The sequence below is a fragment of the Heloderma suspectum genome, chromosome 7 (genome assembly GCF_057233095.1).
Source record: "Heloderma suspectum isolate Gila_16-S chromosome 7, 16-S_ref, whole genome shotgun sequence".
NCBI lineage: Eukaryota > Metazoa > Chordata > Lepidosauria > Squamata > Helodermatidae > Heloderma > Heloderma suspectum.
The window spans coordinates 106,380,677-106,402,629 of NC_139464.1; the positions used below are offsets into that span (position 1 = coordinate 106,380,677).

General features: G+C 40.4%; 1 protein-coding gene across 1 annotated transcript in view; it reads left to right on the forward strand.

The window, feature by feature from the left end:
* The window catches only part of FBXL13 (F-box and leucine rich repeat protein 13), a 155,730-nt gene that overhangs the window by 104,460 nt on the left and 29,317 nt on the right, over window positions 1-21,953 (forward strand). Inside the window, exons 13-17 of the mRNA XM_084811493.1 lie at window positions 6,381-6,479; window positions 8,734-8,851; window positions 9,051-9,213; window positions 12,545-12,664; window positions 20,093-20,219. Of these exons, the coding sequence (XP_084667619.1) occupies window positions 6,381-6,479; window positions 8,734-8,851; window positions 9,051-9,213; window positions 12,545-12,664; window positions 20,093-20,219 (627 nt within the window). The remainder of the gene's footprint in view (window positions 1-6,380; window positions 6,480-8,733; window positions 8,852-9,050; window positions 9,214-12,544; window positions 12,665-20,092; window positions 20,220-21,953) is intronic.

Below are 21,953 nucleotides of genomic sequence, written 5' to 3' on the forward strand. Positions count from 1 at the left end.
GGCGCCCATGGGCACCGCCATTTGCGTACACGCGTGTTTTTTTTTCTTTTAAATCAGCTGTGATAGGCTACGTAAACATTTATGTAGCCTATCACGGTGTTTTTTAAAAATCTAGCCGAGATAGGCTACGTAAATCTTTACGTAGCCTATCACGTTTGTTTGTTTTTTAACTGGAAATGGAGGTGGCGGTAGCCGGTTGGAAGACCGGCCGCCACAGCCGCCGCTGCCGCAGCCGCCGCCACCAGGAAGATCCGCCCAAGGTAAGTCCCATCCCGGGGGGGCGGGGGGGCAGACCATTCTGCCACCGATTTCGGGGGGCCGAATGCGCTGGCATTCGGCCTCCCCGAGATCCATGGCGGAATTCTCTGACATCCCTAAAAAAAAGTGTTCTCTTCATCTTATTGAAAGTTTCCTGCCCCCCTGTGAATCGCACATAGCGTTATAAAGTTCCTCTTCCAGACTGATTGAAGCCTTGAACAGGAGCATTCTAGGATACACTGTAACATTTTTTTAATGTGGCCCCCACTTGTTTTAACCTATGATCAACATTCCAGATTTCTTCTCATGCTGGATTCACTTGCAGATTCATTGATTTCCCTTTACTTTTCTTAACTTCTAAGTTAAAAGCTGAACCTATTTCAGTTCAGGAGTGAGGAATGGTTTAATAGTCTGACAAACTTCATTGGCCTGCAGCAGGACCCGGGGTGAGAAGAAGAGAATACACATTCTTCTTCGTGGTCTCTGTGCATCACACATATGGGCTCTGCGCCTGCATGGAGACTCGTTCGGGAAACTTCCAAGCTGCATAGTTTTTTGGCGGGAACCCCTCCCCCTAATCCTAAGAATCAGTTTATCCAGCTACAAAACCGCCAACTTGATAGTTTGTCTGTGAAACTTCAGTTTCACGAATTAATCTAATCACTAGTTAATCAGTGAAGTTAATCAATCCAATTATTACCTGGCAATCAGGTTATATTGGTGACAACCTATACACCATTATTAAAAGATTAGTGAAATTGTTCTTACTATTGAGCCAACCAGGGATTAAACCCAGAATCTCTTTGTTGGGCCAAATCAACAAAGTATGTAAGCCAGGGTTATATTTTATATAAGTGATTATATGAGCCAGGGTTTATGAGCCAGGGTATAATTTGGGTTTGAGGGAGCCTTTGGCAAAGCACCTTCTGGTGCCCCCCTTCTATGCTGAGGGGCCTTGGTAGCAATGGCAGACAGCAGCACTGCAGTCCATGCTAAGCAGCTTTGAGCCACCTTTTACATTTCTCATAATGCCTTGGAGCAATGCTACATTGGGGGCAATGTAGGAAATTTTACACTTCGGGAGAGAGCGGAGGACAGGAAGGCCTGGCGTGCTATGTTCCATGGGGTCACGAAGAGTTGGACACGACTTAACAACTGAACAGCAACAACAACAAGGAAATTTTAATGTCAACTCTAAGCCATCCAGGCCTGGAGTAATCACAATCATACACTATTTCCAGGGAATTGACTAGATAGCTCAATGGAAACTCCAGTTGATAACGTTCTAAAATTTTGTACACTGTAATCTCTATGTCTTTCTGGCAAAGGAAAAAATAAGGCTGCTGTTTTAACTGGGGTCAAATTAATAATGTGATCATGGAGAGAAAACCTTAATACTTAATACTATCTTCTGTGTTCCAGAATATAGTTGCTATTCAAAGAAAGAGCCGGATTGCCCCATAGACAGTCAGCTGGCACTGTTGAGCCAGCAACTTTGCCTGCCCTGCACTTCCTGACTAGCAAGGAGGCTCTGGGTGCTCAGTATACCCCAGTGATGCCTCTGTACACCTATTTCCCCAACCGATTTGGACCCATGCCACTGACTCCTCTAGCAGTGCTAGTCCAAACATCAGAAAACCTATGTGAGTAGGAGTAAGGTTATATGTTCTGCCTATTCCTATCTACAAATGAAGCTTTGTTCAAAACTACTATATGTGACAGTAATTCCAACATGTGGTTCATTTAATGTTTAACAGGATAATTTTAATTCAGTCCAAAAAGAAAATATATTAGAAAGTACAGCTTGGAAATACTTAAAATTGCAGTCATGCATACAATGATATACACATGGGCCCCATCAAAATGAAATGTACAGGTTCATAACTATTGATAGAATAGCAGGCTTAGGCCAACTAACCAGATTCCTGTCCAATTCGCTCTATAGATCTAGTGGGGCTTTGGACTTATGTTTTCCCCCTACTACTTGCTGTTAAGATACAGTGAAGTTTCAAGTGTAGTTTGGGAAATGGCAGTGGGAACTATTGTTGAAAGAAAGCAAAAATCAGAAGTGTCAATTATGCTCATTTTGTTTACTTTAAAGCAGCTACAGAAATATGTAACATATGATAACTGTATTGCTAACTCTTAAACAATACTAAAGAATGGTTGTTACCAGTAAAACATTAGGACAAATGTGTCTTTTAAATAACAAGGCAGGAAATTAACAGAGGTCAGGGTTTTCCCCAAACTATCCTATTGTAGGAGATAACCAAACTGTCAAACCTCTCATGTTAGATAGTTAAAATGTAGTTTGGAGTACATCTCTATTTAACAAATTCTTAATTTGGCAATGGTTCTTAAATTCCAATAATTTTGCATCACTCAGGCAGCCCAGAGAGAGTAGAGCCAAGAGAGAATGCATTACCTAAGGCAAGTTATTTGTGAAAGCAGATTAACTTATTGTTAGCAGTCCATAAATTGTAAATTCATGTAATTAAGAAATTTGAAAGCAGTGTCAATTCAATATAAAAAGTAAAGATGATATGGGAGGTGTTTTTTTTTAATGCAGGACAATTCGAAACAGAAAAGAGACAGTCAGTGAGATTAATATGGTGAACACCTGCAGGTATACTACAGCTTGTTTTATGGTTCTTGAATAACTGGATGGTGGAAACCAGAGAGAATAGTGTTCCCTGTAGTCTAGGAAAATTTGTTACCTCACTTCTGATATGATATACATTTTTAACAAATTGCTACAGTATTCTGTGACAGCAGTATCACTTAACAGTCAGTTACCCCTCAGGAAACTTCCTTCCTTGCAAAAGTGAGTTCCATAAGATATTAATCAAATTCAGAAATCATAAACATTAGGCAGAAAATGAGGAACTTCCACTTTGAGAAACTCCCATGTATAACAGATGTTGCATAAATCGATGATATCCCAATGGCAGTATTAAGGAACCTCTTGAGTTTAATGAGAAATTACATTTCAGCTAGCATTCTTTTGCTATTCCTTGTGACAGCAGAATCCCAAGGTTCTCAAAGCAGAGCTATATGCTTTCCCGAACACTTGCATGCTGTTCCATTATGCAAGCTCAGAATAAGCTAGATACTAACTTGCTACGTATCACAGAGAAATTGCTGGTGGTGAAAATTCAGTTTGCAGATAGTTCTGTTTGAGGTATTGAGAGAGTAAGGTCAGCATCCTGTTTTATATGGCTTAAATGGCCTACATCACTGTCCTTTATGCATAGTTCTACTAGACTGCTCTGCGGTCAAAGAGACAAATGAAGAGTTCACTCTGATCTGCTTTTCCAAAGCCTAACCCTGTGCTTACTTGAGTGGAAAGGAAAATCAGTATGTGCCCTCTTCCAATAAGCTGAAGTTAAGCAAAAGTGGCATAACTAGGAGGAGCCTACTTCTTATTGTGCACCTGCAGAGCAACCTCCACCCATGACTGGGAAGTGTGCTTTTTAATGTGTATGTGGTGCTATCAAACCTAAGGGCACAATCCTATGTTTAGACAGAAAATGTCCTACAACTCTCAGCATGCCCCAGCCAGCCATGTGCCCTCAGGAAATTAATGTAAGCCTTTTCAGATGTGTAATATTCCCCATCTAAGACATGTAAAGTTTTTTTTTAACCTCAGTGTTTAAAATGGCGCATAAGTATGAAAAACATTAGAAATTTTACACAGGTAATGAACTAAAACAAAATGGTGGTACTTACATGTTTAACTATAAACTGTTTCGGATAGAGAAGGAGCGTTCTTAGGTATTTACACAGACCTTCAAAGGTGAATCTCTGCCTCTGCCTGGTGTTTTATGGAACAACTATAGTATACATCATTTATAATGTTATTAGTATTTTTTTGTAATGTAATGATTTTATATCTGCTTAAAAACTGATTTGCCGATTCTTTATAGGAACTAAGAGGCTTTCTAGCCTCTTAAAAACATATTTCTCCATTAGTACTGTACCGATGCTTGACCTAATCCAAGACAAGTAGAAGCCTAGACCTCCAGGAAGTACAGACGCAGTAACATACCAATAATATTTTTAAAATAATAAAAAGCTCACACATGTTTGTACAAGCATGGTAGACTATAGCCATACATTTTGTGATGATGGATGATCCCTCAGGCTGCACTGAGGGCCATAATTTCAATTTAAAAACCAAAAGTTAATGAATAATTACCCTGTAAGAACATATTTTAAATTATATTTTATTAAAAAAATTAGAAGTGGTAAGTGCTCACCAATTTGTTTTCCAGCATAAAAAATTAATATTGACTCCCCCCTACCCCAATTGACAGGAATATAAATACAGCCATGTACCCACTGGAAAATAAATTAGCCATGGCCAAACAGAGCAAAATGACTGTTAAATAGTCAAGGGAAAGAAATACAGAAATCCTTACGTATGATGGAGGAAAATGGAGCAGGACACCACTGCTTACTCAATGAGTCACTCTGTGAATGGCTTTGCATTCATTAACGAGAATACTAGAAGACAGGAGCTACAGACAAAGATTACTGTAAAATATTTGTTTATATATATATATATATATATATGCTATATTTCATTTGAAAATGAGGCAGTGTCGTGTCTTAAATAACTTTACATTCTGTGCCTTATATTTGTCATTCCAAAATTACTACTACTTATTCTTTTCTCTTTTTTTCTCTAAAACAAATTCTGGACAGTAGTTTATTGGCTGCTTTGTTATAATTGTTTTTGAATATACTGAGTGAAATGCACTAGAGCTGCTATTTGCAGTTTTAGCTTGCTCTTATACCAGAAACTTTATTTTTTACTGAGAAGTTTAAAATAGTTTTATTTCAATGTTTATAGATTTTTTTAAAAAACGTTTATACTGGGCCTATCCAGTCTTTACTGCAGTTTCCCTCCCAGTAGTAGTGATACTAAGGCTGCAGTCTTAAACACATTTGCTAAGGAGTAAGCCCCACTGAACATGGTGGGATTTACTTCTGAGTAAACTTGCATAGGATTTTGCTCCTTGTGCTGTGTACGTCAACATCTGTTAAGCCCTCTTATCATGCAGTGCACTATTCAATTATATGAACAAGAACACTGTACTCATATTAAATTTTGCGAGCACACCGAACAAGCTTGGTGCTGCCAACACAATGGGAGTCCCAGCATGTCATAATTTCCAGTCATGCTTTGTCCAGAAGCTATTGAAACTTAGGCTTGGTTCTAACATTCACAAGTGAGTCTCCTCCCTTCACACCCTCCCTGATGTCCAGTTTCACCATAAACCATGGTTTGCCTTTATATCCCAAACAGTCAAACTCTCATTTTCAATTCAGATTTCAATTTCAGGCAACTATGATTTGTATGAACCATGGATTACCTGGTTTGGATGTAATAGCAATCTATGGCCTCCCAATTTGCCATGAAATTGGTAGAAAGAGAGGGTATGAGGAGAAATAGAGAAGGGGCTGTACAAGCCTGAGGTCTGTTCATGTTATGCTAAACCATAGTTTGGTATTATATCTGAACCATTTCTCAGTGGAGAACATAATAGTATATTCTCTGCAGCAGCTATTTATTTAATGTATGTTTCATTTAACCCTTAAGCTTTATTATTTTCTTGGCTTCTTAACCAGAAAAAGTATGCATTCGTAAAGGCATCGCTGTACATAGGATTAATTGTCCAAAAGTAATATATTAATGGAAAACATGTCTAGCAGGTACACCTCTCCTATTTTTATGTACAGGTGGGAAATATTTGTGAATCTAGAATTGGCCATTTTCAGGAATATATTCTGTGAGGCAACTGTCTTCTTGAAAGTGGCAGATTCTAGATTCGCAAACATTTCCGACCCATACATGTCTCTAAAATATACTGAGAGAAAGAGAGTGGGAAAGGGAGATGATACCCAAATGCTGCTTCTGAAGTGTCAATCTTCTTTTGTCTCAGATTATTTATTTGTAGTATATTTGACTTAAAGCTTAAAAGTCATATTTTATTTTAATAGTATGAAATTAATGTATTTTATAATTCACAATGGAGCTGTTAATAACTATTCGCAGTATGCAATCTGCATTGTTTATGCTTAATTTTCTACAAAAGTGTTTTGTTTTTAAAAATCAGATCTCAGTAGAAGGCTTCAGGAATATCGCTAACAGCTGCAGTGGTATCCAACACTTGACAATTAATGAAATGCCCACTCTGACGGACAGATGTATTCAAGTAAGAAATTGACCCTAAACTATTGTACAGCCTTGTATTCAAGCAACAATTTGGTAGCCATAGGTGAGAAGGAATTCCATGCAGGCAAGTGAGTGGGCTGGCAGAGCAGAGACAGAGCCCTCTGTCCCTTCTCTACACTCAGCATAGAAATGTAGCAGGCTGCTGCAAGAGGGACAGAGCTCTCTCTCCCTGTTTTGTCAGCTCCTATCACGCCAGTACATTTTTTTGCAGGCTAGTAGCATTTGTGGATTTCTTTACAAGACTGCTTTTGTATGTAAGAAATTTGTTCCACAGAAAATATCTTCTGCTGATTTCACATAAATTGAACTATGGTATTGTACAGCAAAACTTCATCAGGCTAGCTAGAAGTATTCTAGAAGAAAATTAGTTCTATTTTGGTTTTCAAAATATAAATGTATAGATCTAGATCTAGATATATGTGTTACATGCCATAAAGACTCTTCACTGGTGGAATAAGAATTTTCTTTTATGCTTCTCTTTTCCCCAAAATGTTCTTTTCTGGTCTATAAATGCATCAGACATTACAAATAATTTTCTAGATTAGCCTTGTATCTTAGGTCTTCTACTTTGTGATGACTATTCCCTTCTAAAATTTGTTAGTGTTTTCTTTTAGTCATCATTTTTAAACAGAGGCAGTCCCACAGATGCACCCACAATCTGGGAAGGAATGAAACAGCAAAGAATCAGGGTTTTCCTCCCACCACTAGAATGCTCTGTGATGTACATGTGGGACAGGGTCCAATTTTACCACTGAAAGAGTAGAAGGTGCACCATTTTTCCTTCTTTTCCAGGCAGGGGATGTCACAAGAGAAGGTATAGTTTCTTATCAATTTACTTCCCCACTCCTGCTTCATCTGGCTGCAGGAGGAGATGAAAAGAAGTTCTCTATAGAAATTACTGTGTTTTTTTTCACAGGGTGCCTAAGGAGAGAGGAGGCTGCACTGCTGCTTCTTTCTTGGGTGTTATGCATGAAGTAAAAGGATAAGGCTCTCCGACCCCTCCTCCTCATCTTCTACATTCTGTAAATCAGGTGTGGCCAAGAAGGTAGAACTCCAGATGCTTTGAACTTCAACTTTCAGAAGGCCTTGACAGCATTGCCAATGGCCAGGGATGCTGGAAGTTGAAGTCCAAAACATCTTGAAGTCCAAACATCTGAAGTTCAAAACATCTACCTTCTGCTCACCCTGCTGTAAATGACTGTAGAGCAACAATACTTTCAGTTCACACAGGGTCTCCTAGGCATTAAACTATTCCTTTACTTGTTTTCTGAATTAATTTGGATAGCAAGATACTTGACATTCAACATATTTTCAAACAGATGTGAGATGATGCTAATATGTTGGATGGGCATAACCCTGCAAATGTCAGTCACAGCTAAGAGTCCAATACTGTACATATTTACATAGAAGTAAGTCTCACTTTCACTGGCATTCTTCACAAAGACTACAGATTTACATTCCAGTCCTATGCATTTTGTCCCAGATCACTAAGCATTCAGTAATACTGCATAAACAAAAAGCCAGTATATGTGTCACGTTTGTTAAACATTTACTGAGGTTCTCAAAGTGATTTTTGTGTTTATTTGTTTTTGCTGCAAAAGCCTAACACTAGCTACTAATAACAATATAAACATTATAAATTAATGACTAATAAAAGGCACCAAAAGACTCTTTGTTGTTTTTACTGCAACAGACTAATACAGCTGCCCTCTGGAAAATAACAATATAGTAGTTCATGTGGAGGGCTGCGGTGGCTTAGTGGTTAAGATGCTGAACTGCAGACCGGAAGGTCGGCAGGAAAGCAGTTCAAGCGAGACCCGAGTGCCGCGTGACGGAGTGAGCTCCCGTTTTCAGTCCCAGCTCCTGCCAACCTAGCAGTTTGAAAGCAAGAAATTGCAAGTAGATAAATAGGTACCACCTCGGCGGGAAAGGTAACAGCGTTCCGTGCACCTCGGTGTTCAGTCATGCTGGCCACATGACCACGGAAGCGTCTTCGGACAGTGCAGGCTCTTCGGCTTAGAAACAGGGATGAGCACCGCACCCTAGAGTCGGACACGACTGGTTGGGGACACCTTTACCTTTACCTTTCGTTCATGTGGATCTTTGATGTCATCGTTGCCTTTTCAAATGGATGAGATGGATAGAAAATACAGCATTTTTAAGGTCTAGTTTTTCTGCAAAACTCAAAACAAATAAACATTTTATTTAATCATTTCTTTTCTTTTCTCTGAAAGGCCTTAGCTGAAAAGTGCAAACAGATTGTGTCTGTTGAATTCAACGAGTCTCCACATGTTTCTGACACAGGTTTAAAAGCACTTGCTCAATGTAAACTTGTTAAAATGAAGATAGAAGGTTAGTGGTATAAGAATAATTTCCTGCCGCATTATGTAGTAGTATTTGGTGGTGTAGTATTTCCTGCAAAATCAGTCATATGTATTGTTTTTAGCATGGTGTTGATTTCAGTAGAAGTGTCCAGCTGATATTGTTTAGCCATTGAAACAGGTATTGAATTCTTTGCTAATGTGACCTCATTAATGTTGTGTTTCAACAGGAAGTAATCGGATTACTGACCTAAGTTTCAAACTGATGAACAAATTCTGGCCCAGTATGAAACGTATTGGTGTGCCTGACTGTCAGAAGATAACAGATGTGGGTCTCAAGCTAATTGCACCACTGGGTGATATTATTGTCCTAAATCTATCAGATTGCATGAGGTATTGTTATATTCAGATGTCCAAATTAAATATTAAAGCATTAAAGTCTTTCGTGTAGCCACTAAAACAAAAAAGATATTCTTCCAGCCCAAATCTATGAGCCGTTGTGCCTGAAAATAAGCACACGCTATAGGCAAAAAGACTCTGTAACATTGCAAGTTGCTAGCCTATCCAGCATAATGAGCAAAAAAGGGGATTAACACGATAGTCCTAGCAACATCTTCTTTCAGCAGGTGCAGTGTAGCAACTCTTCAAAGTGGATAAAAGATAGATTGAGATGGAACATGGCAGAGGCATAAGAGACATGAAATGGAGGCCATACCATTTATGCACAACACTAATGTTTTTTTGAACTTATCTGTGTTTGATACACCCTTTCATTCTGAAAAAGTGACTATGATATATCTCAGTTTGCATGTATAATTGCAGGTTGTACTTGCCCTGCTTGACTAACTTAGGATTTTGCTGTTGCATAGTGAATACATTTTGACAGGTGATATTCAACAGGTTTACAATGCATTTAAACTCCCCAACAAAAAAACTTTTCTCTATAATTTTTGGAATATGAGCATTCTGTGAGATTAAGGAAGTGTGTTGCTGTATTTGGGCCATAATGACGATAAAAATTATCATGATGGTGCCAATGTACATACAAAGCAGCTGTTTAATTTTTATGGCTGAAATCCAACATCGTGTGGTAGAAGTCTGCTGACATGTTTAGACTTGCTGCTCCTCTCCTCCCCCCTGCAGCCTCCTGCATCACTCAAGTTGACACCCTCCCTGTTCTGCTGAAGGAAGCAGTTCCATCAGCAGAAAGACCTAACTGGATATCACCCTATGTTTCAGGTTGGATTTTCTAGCCTGTCAGCCAATTGACAATGCAATCTCTTATATATACCTGTGAGTCTACAACTAACATGGTTAAAGGAGGATTGATACATTTTCGCATAACATAACCTATAGAGAGTTTGGGTTAATTTGCCTGGCCAGGATCACAATAGAGTTACTTTTTAGTATCAGCCAGGGGCCCATCTACATGGGAGGTTTCCTCTGATACTGCTGTGGCTTAAAAGTCTTTAGGGACACATGACATCATGGCCAATCTGCAGCCAACCAGCTGCATCCCTCTTGAAAAGCCACATTTACTGAAAGTCCTTTTACTCCATATTTTTTTACTTAAAGCAGCTCCCAGGCACTTCCCCTGCAGTATGGCATGCATAAAATCCTGGGCATACCTCTGTGATGTGGCTGTGATCTGGCAGTGAGGTGGTCACAGGGTGGGAATGCTTCCCCCCGCCCTGCCCTCCTTTTCCCCATCTGCAGTAGGGCTGCTTTCACAATAAATAGCCTCCTTTCCCCATTCATAGTATCAGTAGCCCTGCTTCATTCACAATAGTGGAGTAGCCAGTTTATATGTAGTGCACAATAAAGAATACACAGAGCAGAAGGAGAAAGGGCGGCCAGCCACTATTTCACAGTTCCTCAACACACCTGCAACTAAAGAATACACAGAGGTGGGAGGAGAAAGGGCAGCCAGCACAGCAAGGGAGCATGGACAGGGCTGGGAACATGCCTAACCCAATCACGGAATCATGCTGGGTCTGCTCTTCAGAGTAATTTGTAATTTGTTACAAATTACAAATTATTTGTTATTCCATTAACAAATAGCAGCCTCTGATTCATTCATGTCTCCCCTTCAGAATAGTCCCCTGTGTGTGTGATTGTGCTGCATGTTTGTGGGGAGGAGGAGGCTTAGTTCCAGTTGGGGAAGTGGAGGCAGTGGCATCAGTAGCCTCCACTGCTGACTCCAGGCTGCTAGCAGAAGGAGGCAATTCCAGCCCATTTTCCTTTGTGCAGGACCTAGGCGCCTCCTCTCTGCCCGCCCATTGGTCTGTCCCTGGGCTTCAATATTGCTGGTTCACAGTTGGTGGATGTGAGGGGGAGAGGTGTACGGTAAACTGTCTGATGTTACTAATCTCTTCCATTAAACTTTTCTGAGCAGTGGAACATGGAGAGAGGCAGGGAGCAGGCGTCTCTCATTGGCTGAGCAGAATCTATGGGGTTGATAACGTTCACTTCTACTAGTGGGATGCCGCCCATCCAACTGCAAACTAAAGCAGATTAAAGTGCAGTTTGACCTGTGTAAAATGGGTTTTAAGGTTGTGTTTATGCCACATTTTTTGCTTTGTGTGCTCCTGATAGACCAAAGCTGATTTCATGAATATCCACATTAAACATGAATGTGCTTCATATTCGTTGCCATGTAGATCTGGCCCAGCACATCCATGTACTTAGTGTATCTCATAGGTAACTCATTTTTTTCATGCCACCACAATTAGAACAATTGAGGCAGCTGCACATACACTACCAGCATGGAAGCACCTCTCCATGCAATCTCAACCATGTCATGGACTGAGCACTGGTTCTTTGCATTCCCAGAAGTGATCCCATGGGATCTGCCATTTTTGTATGAACTATCCCATTGTTAGCACATATGTAAAATCTCTGTTAAACTCTTTATTACTTTTCTAAGAGCTGATTTGTATAATTTATTGCACAGCGTATAAGAATGGGCTCATGTTTGAGCTAATACAACCCCCTGCCCTCCCCAGTGTTCTGATGTTGAGAACTGTCTCCACTTCACACACTAAACATTCAGCACATAATAGAATCCTTTAAGGCTTTTAAGTAATCCATGAGTATACTGCAAAGGGCTAATTGGGATGGAGAGGTGGACATGGCCACCCCAGTTTTCCCACTGTAAAGCCCTTTGAATGAGTAAATGCAGGCCTAACTGTTGAACCACTTATTTATGTGTAGTCCTATTGATGTTAGTGAGAATACTGTTCTGTAAATGATTTCAAGATTGAATTTGAGTGTTTGAAACTATCATTCAATAATGGTTTGGTATGTTACAATTTATTTTTAATATTTAATACTACTGCCTTTGGCTATAATCCTAAACACGATTCCTGAGAAGTAAGTCCCATTAAAATTAAAGGTTCTTACTTCTCAACAAACATGGTTATATCAGGCTCTTTGTAATCTAGTTACAAGGTGGAAAACATGCAGTTTTAGTTTGTAGATCTGAAAACCTTCATGAAAAGACCTATGAAAACTAGCATGGTAGTATCTACTTGAGAAATGGATGTTTAGATATAGACTACTACATAGTTCAGTCTATATCTAAATATCCATTTCTAAAGTAGATGCTACTATGCTAGTTTTCATGGTCAGTTGATGGTCTGACATTCATGTACTTGTTATTATGAGAATGTATTATTAGGATTATTAACAATATAAGAGTAATTATTTTCTATTCATGTTTTAGAATCAGTGATGGAGGAATAAAATCATTTGTTGATGGTTCTTCAGGCTCAAGAATAAGAGAACTAAACTTGGCCAATTGTTCCTATATCACTGACAGCGCTCTCATCAAAATAGCTCAAAGGTACCATACTGCAATATGTTGCTTGTTTGTGATATTTAGCAGTTAGGAACTTTTAAAGAATTTATCTTGGAGTTGCAGTCCTGTTCCCCTCATCAAACATAGATACCTCTTTGGGCATAGTACAGCAAACATTAGCTGTGATTAAGCCCCATTGAAATCAGTGGTACTTGTAGCTCAGTCATAAGAATATTTAATTAGAAGACAGTAATTTCAATGGGACTTCCTTCCTAGTAGGGCTTAATCTAGTAAGACCATAGAATTACAGCCTTAATACTATAACTGTGCATATATCTGTTCATTTCACTGGAACTTAGTCTTAACTATTCTATGATTAATTAACTTTTTCTGTCTTTTGCCTATTTGCTAGAATGAGCAAGCCACTCTTTGCAGCTTGGCATCTTAAAAATGATTTGTAGGATTCAGTGTAAGGAGTTTCTGATATTCTAAAATTAATTATAAAAGAATTAAAAAGTAATTTCTCCTACATAATAAGTACGCATAGTTTATTGCTGTTTTTCAGATGTGTGTATGTATATGAATATATATATATTTAAATATGTTGTTGTTGTTCAGTCGTTCAGTCGTGTCCGACTCTTCGTGACCCCATGGACCATAGCACGCCAGGCCTTCCTGTCCTGCGCTCTCTCCCGGAGCGTGCTCAAGTTCATATTCATTGCATCCGTGATGCTATCTAGTCATCTCATCCTCTGCCGTCCCCTTCTCCTTTTGCCTTCAGTCTTTCCCAGCATCAGGGTCTTTTCCAGGGAGTTTTCTCTTCGCATTAGGTGGCCAAAATATTGGAGCTTCAGCTTCATTATCTGTCCTTCCAATGAGCACTCAGGGTTGATTTCCTTTAGGATGGACTGATTTGACCTCCTTGCAGTCCAGGGGACTCGTAAGAGTCTTCTCCAGCACCACAGTTCGAAAGCATCAATTCTTCGGCGCTCAGCCTTCCTTATAGTCCAGCTCTCACAGCCATACATTACTACTGGGAAAACCATAGCTTTGATTAGACGGACCTTTGTCGGCAAGGTGATGTCTCTGCTTCTTACTATGCTGTCTAGGTTGGCCATAGCTTTCCTCCCAAGGAGCAAGCGTCTTTTAATTTCATGGCTACAGTCACCATCTGCGGTGATCTTGGAGCCCAAGAAAGTAAAATCTGTCACTGCTTCCATTTCTTCCCCTTCTATATGCCAGGAAGTGATGGGGCCAGATGCCATGATCTTCGTTTTTTTAATGTTGAGTTTCAAACCAGCTTTTGCACTCTCCTCTTTCACCCTCAACAAGAGGCTCTTGAGATCCTCTACGCTTTCTGCCATTAGGGTGGTATCGTCTGCATATCGGAGGTTGTTGATAATTCTCCCAGCAATCTTAATTCCGACCTCTGATTCATCCAACCCGGCATTTCTCATGATGTACTCTGCATATAAGTTAAATAAGCAGGGTGACAATATGCAGCCTTGTCGTACTCCTTTCCCAATTTTGAACCAATCGGTTGTTCCATGTCTGGTTCTTACTGTTGCTTCTTGACCCTCGTACAGGTTTCTCAGGAGACAGGTAAGGTGGTCTGGTACTCCCATCACTTTAAGAATTTGCCACAGTTTGTTGTGATCCACACAATCAAAGGCTTTAGCGTAGTCAATGAAGCAGAAATAGACGTTTTTCTGGAATTCTCTTGCTTTCTCCATGATGCAGCGAATGTTGGCGATTTGATCTCTAGTTCCTCTGCCTCTTCGAAACCCAGCTTGTACTTCCGGTAGTTCTCGGTTCGCATACTGCTGAAGCCTAGCTTGTAGGATTTTGAGCATCACCTTGCTGGCATGTGAAATGAGCGCAATGGTGCGGTAGTTTGAACACTCTTTGGCGTTGCCCTTCTTTGGAATTGGAATGTAAACTGACCTTTTCCAGTCTTGTGGCCACTGTTGAGTGTTCCAGATTTGTTGGCATATTGAATGCAGCACTTTAACAGCATCATCTTTTAGGATTTTAAATAGCTCGGCTGGAATACTGTCATCTCCGCTAGCTTTGTTGTTAGTAATGCTTCCTAAGGCCCACTTGACTTCACTCTCTAGGATGTCCGGCTCAAGTTCAGTGACCGCACTCTCATGGCTATCAGGGACATTCAGATCTTTCCTGTATAGTTCTTCTGTGTATTCTTGCCACCTCTTCTTAATCTCATCTGCTTCTGTTAGGTCCCTGCCTTCTTTGTCCTTTATCATGCCCGTCTTTGCACAAAACGTTCCCTTGAGATCTCCAATTTTCTTGAAGAGATCTCTAGTCTTTCCCATTCTGTTGTTTTCCTCGATTTCTTGGCATTGTTCATTTAAGAAGGCCTTCTTGTCTCTCCTTGCTATTCTCTGGAACTCTGCGTTCAGTTGGGTATATCTTCCCCTTTCTCCCTTGCTTTTCGCTTTCCTTCTTTCGTGAGCTACTTGTAAAGCCTCATCAGACAGCCACTTGGCTTTCTTGCATTTCTTTTTCTTTGGGATGGATTTCGTTGCTGCCTCCTGAACAATGTTACGGACCTCTGTTCATAGTTCCTCAGGCACTCTGTCTATCAGGTCTAATCCCTGAAATCTATTCCTCACCTCCACTGTATATTCATCAGGGATATGATTTAGGTCATACCTGAACGGTTTAGTGGTTTTCCCGACGTTCTTCAATTTAAGCCGAAATTTTGCAAGAAGCAGCTCATGATCTGAGCCACAGTCAGCTCCAGGTCTTGTTTTTACTGACTGTATAGAGCTTCTCCATCTTTTAACTGCAAAGGACATAATCAATCTGATTTCGATATTGACCATCTGGTGATGTCCATGTGTAGAGTCGCCTCTTGTGCTGTTGGAAAAAAGTGTTTGCTATGATCAGCATGTTCTCTTGGCAAAACTCTATTAGCTTTTGTCCTGCTTCATTTTGTACACCAAGGCCATGCCTGCCTGTTATCCCGGTGATTTCTTGACTTCCTACTTTAGCATTCCAATCCCCTATGATGAAGAGGACATCTTTTTTTGGTGTTAGTTCTAGAAGGTGTAGGTCTTCATAGAACCGATCAACCTCAGCTTCTTCGGCCTCAGTGGTTGGGGCATAGACTTGAATTACTGTGATGTTGAATGGTTTGCCTTGGATTCGTACTGAGATCATTCTATCATTTTTAAGATTGTACCCCAGTACTGCTTTTCCCACCCTTTTGTTGACTATGAGTGCTACTCCATTTCTTCTAAGGGATTTTTGCCCACAATAGTAGATATGATGGTCACCTGAATTAAATTCGCCCATGCCTGTCCATTTTAGTTCGCTGATTCCCAAGATGTCGATGTTCAATCTTGCCATCTCATGTTTGACCACCTCCAGCTTACCTTGATTGATTGATCTGATATTCCAGGTTCCTAAACAATATTGTTCTTTACAGCATCGGATTTTCTTTTCACCACCAGACACATCCACAGCTGAGTGTCCTTTCGGGGTTGGCCCAGCCGCTTCACTCTTTCTGGCGCTACTTGGAAATACCCTCTGCTCTTCCCCAGTAGCATATTGGACACCTTCCGACCTGAGGGGCTCATCTTCCGGCGTCATCTCTTTTAGCCTTGTGATACGTTCCATGGGGTTTTCTTGGCAAGAATACTGGAGTGGATTGCCATTTCCTTCTCCAGTGGACCACATTTTGTCAGAACTCTCTGCCATGACCTGTCCGTCTTGGGTGGCCCTGCACGACATAGCTTATGGCTTCACTGAGTTATGCAAGCCCCTTCGCCACAACAAGGCAGTGATCCATGAAGGGGATTTAAATATAGATATCTTTTATTTTTCATAAGATTAGCAGACGGGCTTTACCATCACCAATAGTTAACACAAATGTAGAAGTTCAGAGGTATCATTTTGGGCTGGGATCCAAAGAACCACACAAGTTCCATAGACTCAATTAGTCTTTGAGCTTCTGTCCCTTGAACAAGAGACATGGCAAACTACTTTTGAATCTGAGAAAACATCTCAAAACAGTTCGCAAAATAGCATGGGGGTGTTTGCTAATGTCATTCTTGAAATCTAAAATATGTGACTTATTGGACTATTCAGTGCAAAGGGAAAAAAATTAAAAGCCTTCCTTATAGTCCACCTCTCACAGTCATACATTACTACTGGGAAAACCATAGCTTTGATTATACAAACCTTTGTCGGCAAGGTGATGTCTCCGCTTCTTACTATGCTGTCTAGGTGTGCCATAGCTTTCCTCCCAAGGAGCAAGCGTCTTTTAATTTCATGGCTACAGTCACTGTCTGTGGTGATCTTGGAACCCAAGAAAGTACAAACTGTCACTGCTTCCATTTCTTCCCCTTCTATATGCCAGGAAGTGATGGGGCCAGATGCCATGATCTTCGTTTTTTTAATGCTGAGTTTCAAACCAGCTTTTGCACTCTCCACTTTCACCCTCAACAAGAGGCTCTTTAGATCCTCTTCACTTTCTGCCATTAGGGTGGTGTCGTCTGCTTATCTGAGGTTGTTGATAATTCTCCCGGCAGTCTTAATTCCGACCTGTGATTCATCCAACCCGGCGTTTCTCATGATGTACTCTGCATATAAGTTAAATAAGCAGGGCGACAATATGCAGCCTTGTCGTACTCCTTCCCCAATTTTGAACCAATCGGTTGTTCCATGTCTGGTTCTTACTGTTGCTTCTTGACCCTTGTACGGGTTTCTCAGGAGACAGGTAAGGTGGTCTGGTACTCCCATCTCTTTAAGAATTTGCCACAGTTTCTTGTGATCCACACAATCAAAGGCTTTAGCCTAGTCAATGAAGCAGAAATAGACGTTTTTCTGGAATTCTCTTGCTTTCTCCATGATCCAGCGAATGTTGGCGATTTGATCTCTAGTTCCTCTGCCTCTTCGAAACCCAGCTTGTACTTCCGGTAGTTCTCGGTTCGCATACTGCTGAAGCCTAGCTTGTAGGATTTTGAGCATCACCTTGCTGGCATGTGAAATGAGTGCAATTGTGCGATAGATTGAACACTCTTTGGCGTTGCCCTTCTTTGGAATTGGGACCTTTATACTGACCTTTTCCAGTCTTGTGGCCACTGTTGAGTGTTCCAAAGTTGTTGGCATACTGAGTGCAGCACTTTAACAGCATCATCTTTTAGGATTGTAAATAGCTCAGCTGGAATACTGTCATCTGCGCTAGCTTAGTTGTTAGTAATGCTTCCTAAGGCCCACTTGACTTCACTCTCGAGGATGTCCGGCTCATGTTCAGTGACCGCAGTATCATGGCTATCAGGAACATTCAGATCTTTCCTGTATAGTTCTTCTGTGTATTCTTTCCACCTCTTCTTAATCTCATCTGCTTCTGTTAGGTCCCTGCCTTCTTTGTCCTTTATCATGCGCGTCTTTGCACAAAATGTTCCCTTGATAGCTCCGATTTTCTTGAAAAGATCTCTAGTCTTTCCCATTCTGTTGTTTTCCTCGATTTCTTGGCATTGTTCATTTAAGAAGGCCTTCTTGTCTCTCCTTGCTATTCTCTGGAACTCTGCATTCAGTTGGATATATCCTCCCCTTTCTCCCTTCGTTTTTGCTTCCCTTCTTTCCTCAGCTACTTGTAAAGCCTCATCAGACAGCCACTTTGCTTTCTTGCATTTCTTTTTCTTTGGGATGGACTGAGTTGCTGCCTCCTGAACAATGTTATGGACCTCCGTCCAAAGTTCCTCAGGCACTCTGTCTATCAGGTCTAATCCCTGAAATCTATTCCTCACCTCCACTGTATATTCATAAGGGATATGATTTAGGTCATACCTGAATGGTTTAGTGGTTTTCCCTACGTTCTTCAATTTATGCCGAAATTTTGCAACAAGAAGCTCATGATCTGAGCCACAGTCATCTCCAGGTCTTGTTTTGACTGACTATATAGAGCTTCTCCATCTTTGACTGCAAAGGACATAATCAATCTGATTTCGATATTGACCATCTGGTGATGTCCATGTGCAGAGTCGCCTCTTGTGCTGTTGGAAAAGAGTGTTTGCTATGATCAGCGTGTTCTCTTGGCAAAACTCTATTAGCCTTTGTCCTGCTTCATTTTGTATACCAAGGCCATGCCTGCCTGTTATCCCGGTGATTTCTTGACTTCCTACTTTAGCATTCCAATCCCCTATGATGAAGAGGACATCTTTTTTTGGTGTTAGTTCTAGAAGGTGTTGTAGGTCTTCATAGAACCGATCAACCTCAGCTTCTTCGGCATCAGTGGTTGGGGCATAGACTTGAATTACTGTGGTGTTGAATGGTTTGCCTTGGATTCATACTGAGATCATTCTATCGTTTTTGAGATTGTACCCCAGTACTGCTTTTCCCACCCTTTTGTTGAGTGCTACTCCATTTCTTCTAAGGGATTCTTGCCCACAGTAGTAGATATAATGGTCACCTGAATTAAATTTGCCCATGCCTGTGTATTTTAGTTCACCTCCAGCTTACCTTGATTCATTGATCTTACATTCCAAGTTCCTAAACAATATTGTTCTTTACAGCATCAGACTTTCTTTTCACCACCAGACACATCCACAGCTGAGTGTCCTTTCGGCTTTGGCCCAGCTGCTTCACTCTTTCTGGCGCTACTTGGAAATTCCCTCTGCTCTTCCCCAGTAGTATATTGGACACCTTCCGACCTGAGGGGCTCATCTTCCGGCATCATATCTTTTAGCCTTGTGATACGTTCCATGGGGTTTTCTTGGCAAGAATACTGGAGTGGGTTGCCATTTCCTTCTCCAGTGGACCACATTTTGTCAGAACTCTCCACCATGACCTGTCCGTCTTGGGTGGCCCTGCACGGCATAGCTTATGGCTTCACTGAGTTACACAAGCCCCTTCGCCACAACAAGACAGTGATCCATGAAGGTGGTCTTTCTTTCCCCTGACCACTAATTTTTTGCTGGTTTCCCAAGATTTATAAAGGTTTTCCCCCATTCGAAAATGTTGAAATACTCCTCCTAGGGCAGTAAGCAGTAAGCTTACTGGCAGTAAGCTAAAATATGCTGGTATTTTTTGGTTCTGCCCATATTGCCTTTTGCCCCACCCCTTTTGCCCCACCTGTCACAGGAATGCACCCCCCCCCCACTGCTTTGAAATGCAATTTAGCCCTCAGGCTGAAAGAGATTCAACACCCCAGATGAGCAGGAATAGCGAGTCAGACTGAAATACAACCTTGCACTGAATAGTCCAATAAGCCACATATTTTATATTTGTGGGTGACCTTAGATAAACAAGCTATCTGATAATTTGGGCAGATGAATGGTGCTCTGTTTCAGAATTTTAATTTTGGTTCAGTCATTGTTTGATACTTCCAGTTTAGTTTCATTCCTTGTGACTTTGGAAGTGTACTAAGTAAAATCTAAGTCAAAGATTGTACAAATGTGAAATAATTAGGAAAGAAATTACTAGATTTCTTGTGCTTTTATTTAGGTGCCCAAATCTGATTTATCTGAATCTGCGTTATTGTCAAGCTGTGACTGATGCTGGGATTGAGACTTTGATACTGATATCTTCATTGGCCTATATTAATATTTCTGGACTTGACATCACAGACCAGGTGAAAAAGCAAAGGCATGAGAATTTGTTTCAAGATGTGCTTTCTTAATTATTGAGATAGAGTGATCAGAACTGCTCACAGCCTTCAAGATGCAACTGCTTTGTGGATTTCTCTATGGGTCACAGCTATATTTTCTGTATTCTATTTGCTTTCCTAATTCTTTTTAACATTCTCTTTGCTTTTTGGTTACTGAAGCACATTGGAAATGACAACAAGAAAGATATTCAAAGAAAAAGAGAACACAGCAAGAAAATAGCAATGGTTAAATAAACAAACATTTGTGGATTGGATATTATTGAAATATATAAAAGATTGAGATAACGGGGGAAAGTTGTTTAGCCTTTTGAATAATCTTAATGCTAGAGATCTTCAATGAAATTAACACACAATAGTTTTAAAATACATGAAGAGATTTCTTATCCATGCTATATTGCTGACCTATAAAACTTTGGCCTGAAGTATTCACACCCAATAATAATAGTAATTTCTTTTGATCCATGAAAGATTATGGAACTAGGACTAATTCATGGAATTTTAAAATATTATGTATCAGCTGGAAGGCTTAATACATCAATAATAATGCTATATCCAAGAAACTGTTGGAAGAATAGCAGGCAATGATATGTGCAGATGTACAATTAACAGCATAACTAGACACAAACTAATTGCATGAATGCAAGCAATCTGCATGTTTTAAAGAATGTAAACAGCAGCCAAGGGGTCCTGAGTTGTATTAGGACTGCACGGGGCATCCCAATGACCCCCCCTTTCAAAACTGCTACTTTAATCAGGAGGGAAGCCTTCACTGGGTTAAACTCCCCTCCCGCCCCATAATGATTATCAGCCCCCCCCCCCCCGCAGCTGCTGTTTATATATTTTAAAATATGCACGTTAATTGTATTCATGCAATTAATACCACATCTAGTTTGGTCCTCAGATACAGATTTAGAGATTCATTCTCAGAGTTAAAAACAATGTAATCAGAAGGGGTTAGGGTAGTGCTTCATGTTATAATTACTCTGAGAAAACACTGATATTACACAGAAAGGGTGTCCACTCATGTTTGAACACCTGGGTACATTCAACTAAGAAACATGAAAACAGGTTTCCCAGACACGGATACATGCCTATTTAAAAATATGCATATACTTGTATGTTTTATTTCCGCACTTTATACATGCTGCAGAAAACAATAGTATAACACCGGTAATCCTGCAGCATAATTTGTAGTGTTGTGCTTAGACTCCTAAATGAAATATATATTTATTATTTATTTATGTGAAATATTTTTTTGCCACCTCAGCTAAAATGACTCCCAGAGCAGCTTACATATAATCAGTTAAACAAGACAGTCCCTGCCTGCAGGCTTACAATCTAAAAAAAACACAACACACAAGGAAAAAGGAATGGGAGCGGGGCGGGGGAGGGAAAATATCTACCCAACTACCTTCTGTGCAGGGCCTGGACAAATACATTCTTAGACATACACAAGCATATACTGTAATTTCCCCCACCCTGCAGTTTTTGTGTAACATCAGAAACTGCTTCAAAATTTCCTTTAAGTTTCTGCTGCTGCTTATCTGGTGGTACATCCAGAAGTGGAGTCTTTGTCTGCTCGCAGGCCTTTGTCCTAGATATTTGGTAGATTGCTATAGATTAGAAGTGTAGTTAAATAGATATATAAGAGGAAAAGCCATGCCAGAACAATTTTTTCACCAGTTGCCTTCAGTCTAA